The following is a 13217-nucleotide window of genomic DNA, read 5'->3' on the forward strand; positions in this document are numbered from 1 at the left end:
GGAAACCACACCAGTCTGATGATCATCAGAGGCTGGTTTAGCTGTCTGTGCTAATGTGTGTGTTTCTTCTAATTAGTCTCTTATATTTGCAAACATAAACCGGCAGTTTTTCTCAAAGTGGTGTGGAGTGCCTTGCTGTTGCTTCATGCTGCTTGTACCTCTTCTGTGTAAACAAACCTATGTGCTTTATTTGTTGCCACTTTAGTATGCTCTTCTCAAAAATCACAAAAGAACCAGAGCAATTTGTACAAACCAGTAGCTTTTACGTCTTTTCATCATTTAACAATGGTTGTGAATACCAAGCAAATGTTTAGTGTCAGCACGTAAGATTTCATATCCCCTTCCTCCCTCCATGCTGGAGAACAGCAAACATCAATTTGGTACTCTCTTCTTGTCTTGTTTTCTTTCTTTAGCTTGGATCAAAAAGAAGTGTTAGGAAAGAGTAAGATCAAAGGATGCTTTGTTTTTTCATTCATCACAAAGTGAGAATTATTCCTCTTTACCAGAACTGTGGCAGACAAATATATATGCAAAAAGGAGTTATGAAAGACTGTCAAAATATGCATCAATCAAACATTTTGTGCTACAGCAACCAAAGCCAGTCTCTGGAAGGTAGAAAGCAAAAAGAGAATACAAATTAGGCAACAAACTACCTCTTCTAGATTTTACTCCAGACTTTTGTACAAAATAGCATTCTGTTACCTGAAAATCTCTACATTAAGAGTCAGTAAGACAGAAACTCAGAAAAAGGATGGTGTAACCCAAATATAAATGAAATAATGAAAATGAAGTTATTGAACTGGCCTTTCTCCAAGAAAGGAGCTGGGCTGCTGGTTGAGCAGGGCATTTCTGTCATCGTTTAATGTGGCTGAAAACTGGGCTCTTCTACAAAGTGTTAGTACAGCAGTTTGCAAGTGAATGTTACAGTTCTGAACATTCCAAGTATTCTCACCTTGAATTTTTAATCCTAATTAACTTAACTGTATTCGATACTAATTGTGTTCACTGTAGTATAGATTTTTAGGCATCTCCATCTTTAAGTGTCTTGCTGCACACTCAAGCTTTTATGTTTGGGAATTTTTTGGAAATGTAATGTGCTAATATTCACATTCATAGCCAGCAATAAAATACAAACATTGATCTTTCATCTAGGAATTATTTATGTAAGCACCTGTATATGTGAAGAATTGCATTTAGCTGTGCCAGTCTGTCAGCCTATAGCATGGGAATGTTACAGGAAGGGTCTTCCTGTGCTATGAGTCCCCTCTTGTGACACAGGCAGACAGGCGTTATGAAATTACTGAAAAGCTTATGAATCTTCATCTTACAATGATTGCTAGAAAACTTCTCCTGATTTTAACCTTATATTTGCTGATAGGTATTGTATGCTCATGTATTATTGTACCAATATTATCCATTACAATTTCCCTCTAGGGAGATCCAAGCTAATGCTCATCTTAAGTATTTATTTTCATCCCTCTTAACCTTTGTTTTGCCCAGCTAAACTGGGTTGGCTTCTCTGAGGGGATCTGATGAGTGAGTGACTGGGTGGCCTGCTAGCTGTTCATGCTGCATATCCAGTTCTCTTTTCTGAGTTTGAGTGACTAGAACTGGTACAATATGAGGAGGGATTTTACCTTGCTGTCACCCTATTCCAGATGCAATCCAAGATTGTGGCATCATCCTGCTCAGGGCTCCTTCTGGACTGTGATCTTTGTGATATAAAAACACAGTTTTATTGCTTTTTAACCACTTTCTACCATTAAACCATTGATTGTACCAGGAGCTCCTGAGTATGCAGCGATGCACAGCCACTTCTGTTGCTGGCCCCAGGATCATACAGTTCTTCCCTTGTACATAACTTATTTTCAGTGGTGCTTTAACTAGCTATTCTTATTTTCTCCACAACGATAAATGAAAAATTTCTAGGAAAAATCTGCTGTTAAACTGATTAAGGTACCCTGATTCTACTGATACTTTCCTTCCAACTCAGTAATGCTCTTTTTAGGCACAGCACAAAAAGCCAGCCCCTCTGGCACCTGGGTACACCTCTCTTGTGATTTGATCTACACTGAAAGACCCTTTTCCTTTTTTAGCATTGTTGTGTTTTAGCATTTCTTACCTTTGCCTAATATTGCAGTTTTCAAGTTATCCTGAGCTGTCTTGAGCTACAGCCACAATTTCCCTGGGTGGTCAGTTCCCTTTTTCCTTGTAGTTTTACTCCTTCCTTTTGACATCCATAAATGATATCTGGCATCTTGCCTGAAATGCTGCTGCCCTTGGCTTTTATTTACTATTTATGATTGCACTTCCACCACATACATTTTATTCATGTAATGATTTGGATGGACAAACACTCCACTTTAGTTCCTGCACCTTGCTGCAAAACCTCTTGCATTTCTGTACAAATACTTCACTTAGTCCTGTCTGACTTCTTCCTGTCAAGTTAATTTGAGGTGCACATTTTCACTTGTGAAATCTCCTTTTCCCCATCTTGCTTTTTGTAACAGAGTCACTGGAGGTGAATTGTTTGAAGATATAGTTGCAAGAGAGTATTACAGTGAGGCAGATGCCAGGTAAGTAATTTGTTTTTCTAATGATTGCCTTTGATAGTTCTAGGATAGTTATTTAAATATATCCTGGTGTTTGGCATCAGTTTCCCAGCACAGTCTGTGAGACTCTAGGATTTCTCCAGGAGTTCTCTTAGACTTGGAAGGGCAGAGTTTGGCAGTTTGAGCTCACGACCATGTGGTGGAGAACTCATGAGAAATCTTGGTGTCTCTTGGTGTCTGCTGATCTGAAAAAGCTGAAGTTGGATCTCAATTACTTTTACCCATTGTTTCCTCTGCAAACTGGACATAACAGTTCAAGTATCTCGTCTGTGGGTTCTTAGATTTGCTGAAAAAAGTCTGAAAAATAAGTTGATCTTAAAAGAATTTTGCATTAAATATGATTTTTTGTTCTCGGTCCAGAAGTGCTAATTTCCTTTTCCAATTAGAAAATTTTTGTTGTATTTCATCAATAAACAATTATACTGTGTGTCTCATAGTCTGAGCTCAAATATGAAATCTCTGGCAATTTTCTGCAAGTGCTTGTTGAAAAACTTGAATAATAAGTTGACAATTATTGTAATTTGCATGCATAAAGTATCAGGGCCACTCATCTCATGTTTGTCCTCATATAATAATAAATCTTAAATATTATCATAAAATTAAGAATCCTAAACATTGTGGTCAATTACTTTAAAGAAAATATGTTCACACTCTTCACATTAATTGATCTGCAAGTAAATTTAAAGAATCCTTATGTTTCTGTGTGTTTACAAACACACCCCCCCAATAATACATATTTAGTACATGCAATTTAAATTATGCCTTTACATTTGGAGATCACTGGGTGATGATTGGAAAGAATAAAGTATTCCTAACAACAGTAGTGGGATAATAATGAACAGACAAGAAGTTACTCCAAATATTAGGAAGCTTCCATTTCCAGATCTTACTGCATCTGTAGGAATGATAGAAAGATTAATACTTTAGGCATTTAAATAAAGAACAACACGCAGCAAAACACTCTGTAAAGAGAAAACAGCAGTAGGGTTTAGGGTTAGGGTAGGGTGGGAGAAGAGGAGCTATGTTGAAAACTTTTTCAGATCATTTTTTCCCTGCTGTGATTGAAGCAAATTTCCGCTATTGATGCCAAAGGCCAGTATATGTTGTCCTTGTGTGTTTTTAAGGTAGTTGGGAATTAAAAGGAAAAATTGCAATGATGATTCCTTCTGTTCTAGAATTATGATATTTTGGAAGGGGCTGTGCATATATGTGTATATATATATATAGAATATATATATACACATTTTATTTTTTCAGTACAAATTTGAGGAAATAAGTGCAATATCTTGTTATGATGCATCTGTGTACTTTGTGTATCTATCTATCTAGATCTATCTAGTGTGTGTATGTGTGTATCCCTCTAGCAGTAGTTGCTGTTCTCTGTGGATTCCTCTCCCAGGACTGTCACACTGGTCTGCTCCTGCAAGCCCTTGCTCACGCCAGTAGTCTGTACTCAGACAAACCGAGCAGTGAGTTGTGAACTACTTGCCTAAGAAAGGGTTTTCAGGCTTGGGCTCCAGTTACTGATTATGACCATTCCTTCTGAATTCCATGGTCAAAAGGTTTTGGATGAGCAGCATCTTGACTACTGTGTATAAATTATCATCACAACTCGTGCCACAACGATGTCTTAAAAAAAATGCTAAGCTCTTGTGGTGCCAAAAAAAGTCTGAAAAAGTTCCAGTGCTCTAAAATATTAATATTTTAGTCGTGCTTTTTGGCATCATGGATTGGCCAAAACTTGCACACCTGGGTATGGGAAAATTGGTGCTAGTTCAGTTACTGAAAGCACCAAATTAAAATATTTGTCTTAATTTTTAATGTGGATTTTCACTCCCCAGGTGACTCCTAACTAAACTAGAGCTGGACACTATTTTAAATGAAAATGCATGCCGCCTTTTTGAATGACTTGGCTTTGTTCTACTAATAGTTTTAAAGAAACCATTCAATTCAAAATGAAGAATGTTTTGCTTTTCCTTAGCTTTTGACTTCCATTGTTTCATTTGTTTTCTGTATATCATCTCATTTCTGACCATTTTCTTGTTTCAGCCCTTGTTGTAATGTTAACTTCACCACCAAAAATTAAGAAAACCAAAACATCCCACTAATTGTTTTACTGCCTCCACTTTATTTTTCCTGTGGCAGTTTTTGGAAACTGGAAAAAGCTTCGATACTGCTGAATGAAAATACAGTCTGATGAGTCTGTCTCATAGGTGTCATATGTTCCATGTTAAATGTCTTTTTTGGTTTGGTTTTGGTTTTTCATTTTTTGGACGTGTTGGAGCTGGAAATATCTCAGCAATGTTGTTGTTCCAGTTCAAACAGCAATCAAGACTTGTCAAGAGGTGTAAAATTGTTTTTGTTCTTTAACTTTTTCTTTTATGTTTTATTTTTATTTTGTATTTAATGTGATTATGTGCCTTTAAAATGTTCTCCCTTCCATTCTGCCCTTGTATCTTTGCAGTCATTGTATACAGCAGATTCTAGAAAGTGTTAATCATTGTCATCTAAATGGCATAGTTCACAGAGACCTGAAGGTCAGTATCTGGTGCCCATCAATTGCATATAAGAATTTCGGGGTTTCTTTCGGCTGGGTAGGGGCAGAGGGTGGGCTGTGTGCGATGTTCCCTTGCCTATCCTATTCACCCTCCGAACAACAATAATGCATGATGCCTCTTTCAGTGTGTGCAAGTGTACAGGCCTAACAGACATCATGGCAGAGGGGGGACGGCTGCCTACCGAGCGTCTCTTGGGTTTGGCCCCGCTGTGCCCGGTGCCGGGTGTGTGGGCCGGGAGCTGGCCCGCCTGGGACGCGCGGCCCGCGCAGATGGGAGCGCCGGGCCGTGCCGCTGTGACCCGCCCTGAGGCGAGTGCCGCTGACTGCCGCCTAAATGAAGCGCCTGGCAGCTAATTATTGACCTGGAGTAGCTGGCTTGGAGGGGCTTGGCGACCACCTCCATGATCGCTGCTATTTCTAACCTAATTTTGTGGAAACTTCTACAATTCTTCAATGCCTCTGTGAAGGCTTTGAGGAAGCCAGGAGGAAAAAGCACAGAGGATGCCAAATATTTAATACGACCTTGAATTAGTGGCAAAATTTGTTCCTTTTAAAAATTACCGTTTAAAAAGGCATTGGTGTTAATGTCCAAGCGAAGGCAAGGCAGCCGCCCCGCCGCCTGTGTGTGAGGGCAGCCCCGCGCCGCGGAGCCTGAGGCCGCGGTGCTCCGAGCGGGGCAGGGCAGGGCAGGCCGGGCCGGAGCGCAGCCACCCCGGCCGCGCCCTCGGCCGCCGCCCCGCCGCCTGCCGCTGGAACTAACGGGCGCCCATGGTGTTTGCATGCAGTCATTGCATTCAGCAGATCCTGGAGGCCGTGCTGCACTGCCATCAGATGGGCGTGGTCCATCGCGACCTCAAGGTGAGTGCTGCTGTCCCGCCGCCCTCCCGGAGCAGCATCCCTGCCCCACAGGGCCGCCAGCAGCCGAAATGTAAATACTTCCGTCTTTTGCTTTTCCCCTCGGTTCATTTGTTTTTAACTTGGCTTCGCCTATATGCAAGAACAAGTTCGTGCTCACCAGAGGGGATCTGCTCGAGGCTGGCCAGTACCTGGCTGTCCAGCCCCTGGCAGTACAGGCAGAACAATACTGCGTGTATTTGTTGAACACATGGTCTTCCTCTGTCATCCAGAGCTTTTGGGACAGGGCGTGAGGGCAGCTTCCCGTGTCTCATCAGCAGAATCTGAAGTGCTTTTGGGAAGCACAGTAGCCTTTGCATGCTGTGCATTTTATAGTGACAGAAGGCCAGCTGCTCTGGGATCGCTGGTACAGAGACCTCTCTCTCCTGCAGATGATGACTGGGCAACAAAACATCTTTAAAAACTGGGAATTTCTACAGTGTTCTCACCACACTCACCTGAGGAGTCCAGTTCCTTCTAGATGAGCTTTAACATTGGGATAGAAACCTTCCTGAAGAAAACTCTGTGCTGAGAGAGCATTCCCTCTTTTTTAACAGTGTACATGTCCAAATGGCCTGAGGCATCTACTGGAGGAATGCTCTCTGCCTTTAAAATATGTTGGCAAGGAAAGAAGCAAGTCTAGATAATTTTCTTTCATTGTGAGGCTCCAAGAGAGAAGGCTGTCCCAGAACTCATAGTAAGTTTGCCTTTTGGCCACTTGAGCTTCATGATCCTCAAGGAAAAGAAGATGGTTTATTTTGAAATCAAATGGAAGTCTGCACTATTGATTCTTCATGAGGCAGAGAAAAAATGGTGTGTACACTAAGGCAGCAAAACACACTAATCCCTTGTGGCACGGATTCTTGGGCTTCAGTTTTTTTCTGAATTAATTCTGAGGAGCAGAAATTTCCTCCTAGGATAAGAGTTTCTAGTGGTTATAATGAATAATAATGTTGGAATCAGAATGCTGTCACCTTTCTTGGCAACTTTTACTCCCAAACAAACTGTTCTTGTCTGACTTTATAAGGTCCATGTTGTTGTCATAAGGGAACACAAAGGGGTTTGCCCCAAAAGCTCAGAGAGCAGGGTGAGTTTTGAAGATGTAGACCCCAAATTTTTCACTCATTATGCACTTCTGGATTTTCCTTTGTGACATTTGTACAATAGGAGACTGACAAATCTCTGTCCAATCTGTAAATCTTGCATGACAGCTGGGTAGTGTGGAATGAGTTTAAAGGGAACGATGTCAAATTAGTCCAGCTGCTCCAGTAGTTCTTGTCCACACTGTACATGCAGTCCTGTGTTTCTAGCATCAAAAGGAATTTTAAAAGCCAGGATTGTAGCTATGCAAGCTGATGGAATAAGGGATGCTTTCTATTACTTTTCATACATTCACACAAAACAACTTTTTCTTTGGGAACGCATTAAATCCAGCTGTTACCTGCTCCAGACCATGCGTGGATTTCTTATTCTAGCAAATCCAGGCTGAATTGAAAAAACAGTGTGAGAAAAAGTGTTCCTGCCAAGCTGTAGTGCCCGGTTTCATTTGGGAAAGTGAAAACTTGAGGAAGCAGAAAACCATCCTTCTTCAGTTACAGCTTTGTGGCAAAAGCCAAAAAACCCAAAGAATTAAATGAAAGACTGGTGAAATCCGAGCAGAACACCATGTGCTGAAAAGAAGATGCCAGGAGCAGAACAGCAAGATGTGGAAGATGCTTATGGGCTGGCATGGATCCTTGAATTGCAAAACTTGATGGATTTTTTTCCAATAACTCAGTCCACAACATGATGGCATGCTTGGGGGTGGGGAGATTTTGGATGATCCCATTTTTTTAACTTTCCGTCCAGGCTGATTCAGTAGCAAACAGAGAATCAGGCGCTTTTGCAGCCTCTTGTGACCTGCAGAAGTTCTTGTTGCTGCTCTGTTTGTAATCACTGGTGTAAGCCAGAATGGTGGTGGATCTTAGACCCAGAAAAAAATTAACTTAGCTTAACCAGCTAGCAAAAGCGCACTTCCAGGTAGGAATTGCCGTTCTTGTCAGGCCATAGCCTTCCTGCTTTTGTGAAACTCCTGTGAGTTTGTGGTTATGACCCTCTTACCTTCTACCAAAGAGCGGCTGCTTTAGGTATATTCAAGGACAAATACGCAGAGCCTTAAATACTTGGTATCTTAAGGATTAAAGACCTCTGGGAAAGCATGGCATAAATCATGCTAATTTATTTGTAAGCAATCTTAGCAGTTAACAGTGCCATTGTGCATGCTTGGCTGCCGCCCGTGGCCGGGAGCACAAGGTGACGCCGTGAATCCAGGAGCGAGTCCTGCACGGTGCTGTTAATGTTTCCCAAGTAATTGCACTCATTCCCAGTTAATGCATGGTAATCACCCACGTGCCTCTGGCCAGCCTCAGACAGCTGCTGCATGTTGGTTAAGCACTCAGTCCCACTTGGCATGGCCCAGAAGGCTGTTGTCTTTGGCATGGGAGTAAGTCAGGAATTCTGGTGGAACATACTCATCTGTTAAAGTGGTACTTCTGCAGAGAAGAGACATGCAATGGAATAAAAAAACAATCCCAAGAGGAAAACAAAAACCAAAAAAGCCAACTAAAAACCAAACCAGCATCAGAAAACACAAAACCAGTGTTTTGAACAAAATCACTTTTTGGGAAAGCGGTATATGCTCCGTGGGGTAGTGCTTGTATTTCATCCAAAAGGATGAGGCTTTTCACTGCTTTTGGCTTGCCTGAAGGTCACAAGCAAATAGGATCATCCGCTGCTTTAAGAGGTTTATACAAGAACAGCATTCCAGGAATCAATTACTGTGAATGAGAGGAAACCTTGCAGAACTATGTGACTGTGTGTTGAAATTAGTGTTGTTAAATGGCAAAGAGTGTGACATTATATTGATTAAACTAGAGAAGAGTCCTCAGCTATGCACTCACTGTTTCATGTAATGTAGTTGGGGTGGTTACTGATAATTTAAGTGAATGTAGAGATTGTGTTTTGTTCTGAGGGCTCTTCATATCAGTTTCTAAAACTGTGAAAACAGAAGATTCATCAAGTAACTATTGATGAAAGTTTTTTAATATTGTCGAGTCTATGACACAGCAACAAAGTGATGAGTGAGAGGACAGTGTTGGTAATTGTTGAAAAGATGTTCCTTTGGTGAGAGGGGAAAAAGCCACCTTTAGACCAAAGAGTTTGTCAGGGCCCCTTGTAGTGTTAATTAATAGCAGTATCACCATGGCTGAGGTCTTACTTAGGCTCGAGCATATTTTGCTGGATACCTGACATGTATTAAAGATAGGCTTTGCTGAAAGAGGCTTATGATCTTAATTGTTTCCAGCCTCAGTACATGCGTGGGATTAACTGCCATCACATAAATAGTCCCTTGGAAGTGATATGATTGCTCCTGGGTTCAGCCTGGAATACACATCAAAGAGTTTGCAGGATTGGAGCCCCAGCACCAGCCTGGCCATAGTGAAGTCCCTTGTCACAGACCACTGCAGAAATTCCTTCTGAGGAGTCACAGCAATACCTGTGAAAGTGAGGTTTTGTTATTCTGTAAATGTAGAACAAAACCTTTGTTAAAAACCATGGGCATTGGAAAGCCACATGTGGCGAGAAATGCTTTGAGGGTCACAGTTCTCTGAAATAATCTGTTGATTATTTCAGTACTTTTTTAGTTGTATTTTTAAAGCAAACATTCATACAATAAAGTTGTCTTTGGGCAATTTACATTTGATGTATTTGCTAACTGGAGTTAAAAGGATTCATTATGAACAGTAGAATGAACACAATTGTTATGTTCAAATCCTTTACCTTTCATTGTGTGAGTGTACCATAGCATTTCATTTCAGATGTGACCAACATATACCCTACAGAACAAAAACAAGGTGGGAACTTTCACTAACTAACATGGTTATTTGTAAAGGTTCTCTGCAGGCACAAACGTGGGTGTGCTGGTTTTGCTGAAAGATTTGCAATGTAAATACACCTGCCCTCTGAATACAATCACAGGGCTGTTATTGTTGGGATGTCATGCAAAACATTTCTGTTTGACAGCTGTAGATGCCTGATCCTGCAAACTCCATGGGCTAGACTAGTCATCAATGAGTCCCTGTCCTTTGGGAGTCTGCTGGGCCATTTTTCCAGGAACAAGCTCTTGGGAATCTCTGAGCTGCCTTGTCACACAGCAGGTGTCACAGCTCCTTATGCCCCTTCTGACTCTCTTCTTCACCCTGGCCTTAGTCTTGCTAAGAACTCGTGAAGGCGGCTTACAGGCCTGGTGATTCTTTCCACATAGGAATGGGAAGTACAAATTTTGCAATTTCATGGAAAAAACTCATGGGTTTCTTCTCTTTTTCACTCCTCTAAGTATTTGTTCTTTTCCAGAGTACTGCCTAAAATATATTTACTTATCTTTTTGTTTCAATTGTTTTCTCTCTCTGAATAAAGCCTGAGAACTTACTTCTAGCTAGCAAATCCAAGGGAGCAGCAGTCAAACTGGCAGACTTTGGATTGGCTATAGAAGTCCAGGGAGAACAACAGGCTTGGTTTGGTAAGTAAATACCATTTTTCCCTCACCATTTATCCAGCATAGTGGTTAAGCCTCCCCAACTGCCCCACTCTCACCCCAGAATGGAACATGTAACTGTGTGACTCTTTGACCCTGGAAAACCTGGATTTCCTGATTCCTGGCTTGTGCTACCTTCCATCAGCCTGTAAATCTGACTGAGGTGCACACAACCCCTCTTCTCCCATTTTCTCCTGAGTAACTAGAGGCAGAAAATAGGGGTGTAGAACCTGCAAAGGAGACTGGTGGTTTCCCCTCAGATCACTGAGGAATAAGGCAGTAGGGTAATACTGCTGAGTGTACCTGCCCAGGCATCAGAACATTTTGTATGAACAGGTCTCTGTCAGCTGGAAACACCTGACAAATTGATTCTGAAGCACTTTGGGATGTGACTTCAATGAAAGGGAAAATAGGAGGGACTGAGCACCTGAGGCTGTAGCCAGACACTAATTACAGATTACTTGGTACAGTTAATAGATGCCTCAAGGAGAATGGTGGAAAATGTCTAATACTGGTGATTTTAAACAATAGTGCATGTACAGTTGTCATACATGTGTCTCACGTACTACCCTCTTTGAACAGATGTGAAGCGTGGGGAAAAATTTATTATAAATCCCAGGTGGAAAAATATACAGAATAAAATATTTATAGCAGCTGCCTATCCTCCCTTAGAGGAGCTAGAAAGTGCAGTTTGCAATGGAACAAAGTGGTTGGAGGCTTGGAACAGAGGCAGAAAAGTGTTCCTGGGCAGTGAGTTGGGAGGTTGAGTGTTCACAGCTATAAGTACATGTAGATGCACAGGCAGTGCCATTGGACATATGTTGGCAGCTTTATAAGCCAGCCTGTTGTTTTAAATCCTGCCTTTTTATAAATGGATTTCAGTAATCCACAAAAGACAGAGGAGATTGCTCTTGCACATCAACAAACAGAGCAGTACAAAAGGAGTGGAATAGAAACAAGGCACAGCACAAGTGGTTTGTTACAATGACAAAAGCATCAGGTAAACAGGAGGCATCTCAAGAAAAAAACAATGGATTGAAGTTGACTTCAGGACTATTTTCTGTACATAGAGTACATGCAGGTGATGCAGAGGAGGTTGCAATGCCCTGGAAAATCTTGCACTTTGTTTTTTTTTCTGTCATTTGGTTCTTGTGAAATGCTTGGTTTAGGCTCATAGCATCATGAGGACTTAGGAGAAGGGAACAGAATGTCTTTAAAATATACATGTAAGGAAGAGTTAACAAGGTAATGAAAAGCAAGTAGCCTGAAGGGGGTCTTTCTTTTAAAAACTGTGTCAGTCAATAAGGTAAGTGGGTTCTGTACATTTTTTGGAACTTGCTCTGCAGAATGTTTCCAGAGTGGTCTGAGTGCCTGACTTCAGCTTTAGGAGTGCATTAGCAGGGCAGAACATGAACTCCAGTGGACTGGGCATTTGGAACTTTTTCTCACTTTCTTTCATAAGATTTTTCTGCTTTCTACTGGATTCTGCAGCACTTAGTGACTCATGGTGTGCTCTCATTCTAATTATAGCTCTGCATCAGTATGCTCTTCTTTATTTTTTCTCTTTTTTTTCTCTTTATTCTGGTGTAGTCCTCTGGTGTGGTGGTCTCTTTTCTGTTTGAACCATGGCTGTGCCTCAGCAGGAAACTGGCTTGAACTCTGTGTTTGAATGCAGGGAATACTTTCCTGGTTTGTGCGTTTGCAAAGCAAACCTGTTCCTTGCCTATTTGTAGAAAGCCTGACAGGGTTTAGTTGAAACTACCACCCTCTTTAGCAGGTGCTTAATGTACTGGGGAGGTGTTGGGCAGGTTGAGCTCAACAGAGCACGGATTTTGTCTTAGATTTTGTCTTGGTCCTCTGGACGCTTGGAGAAATCATAGGAGTTACGGAGTACGAGGTGTTGCAATCTCTTCCAGGCACTGCACAGTCACAGTTTCCAGCTTTGCAAATTGCTTTAGCTAATGCAGTTACTACAGGCAGCAAAACTTTTCTGAAAAGTACACACTTGTTTGAGGGTCCCTCTGAGCAGTTACAAAATAACCTGATATATGACATTTACCTGCTTCCTTGTGTTTTTGTTTGTTTTCTAAACTGAAATCAGGGCTGTGTACCCTTCTGTGTGTGCTACTCTAAACCACTCAGAATACGCAGGAGAGATTATTTTGCTAGAGGATGTAGTGACAGGACAAGTAAGAATCCCTTGAAACTGAAGGAGAGTAGGTTTGGATCAGACAATAGGCACAAATTGTTCCCTGTGAGGGGTGAGCCTGGCACAGGGTGCCCAGAGCAGCTGTTGCTGCCCCATCCCTGGAAGTGTCCAAGGCCAGGGACAAGGTTTGGAGCAACCTGGGCTAGTGGGAGGTGTCCCTGCCCATCACAGGGCGTTGGAACAAGGTGATTTTTAAGGTCCTTTCAATCCAAACCATTCTGTGGTTCTGTGTACTAAAACTGTACCAATTATTTCAGTTTAGATCTATTTGGTTTCTTCATTGAGAGATAAGGTTAGCTAAGTACTGTACTTATTTTTGCTTTAGAGTTTATTTTCAAATCTTGCATAGTAATGTTCATTGAGCTGTGGTAA

The 13217-nt window shown here is 41.5% G+C and overlaps 1 protein-coding gene across 19 annotated transcripts in view; it reads left to right on the forward strand.

Annotated features, from left to right (window-relative positions):
- Positions 1-13217, forward strand: part of CAMK2D (calcium/calmodulin dependent protein kinase II delta) — a 120903-nt gene that overhangs the window by 71699 nt on the left and 35987 nt on the right. For 11 of the 19 annotated variants that reach the window (XM_064711673.1, XM_064711677.1, XM_064711676.1 and 8 more), the window contains 3 exons: positions 2511-2576; positions 5077-5149; positions 10519-10621. In XM_064711673.1, coding sequence (XP_064567743.1) covers positions 2511-2576; positions 5077-5149; positions 10519-10621 — 242 coding nt within the window. Of the gene's footprint in view, positions 1-2510; positions 2577-5076; positions 5150-5954; positions 6028-10518; positions 10622-13217 lie in introns of all 19 variants that reach the window. The other 8 variants (XR_010439977.1, XR_010439976.1, XM_064711678.1 and 5 more) reach the window with 1 other exon arrangement.

The sequence above is a fragment of the Zonotrichia leucophrys genome, chromosome 4 (assembly GCF_028769735.1).
Source record: "Zonotrichia leucophrys gambelii isolate GWCS_2022_RI chromosome 4, RI_Zleu_2.0, whole genome shotgun sequence".
In the NCBI taxonomy this organism is placed as follows: domain Eukaryota; kingdom Metazoa; phylum Chordata; class Aves; order Passeriformes; family Passerellidae; genus Zonotrichia; species Zonotrichia leucophrys.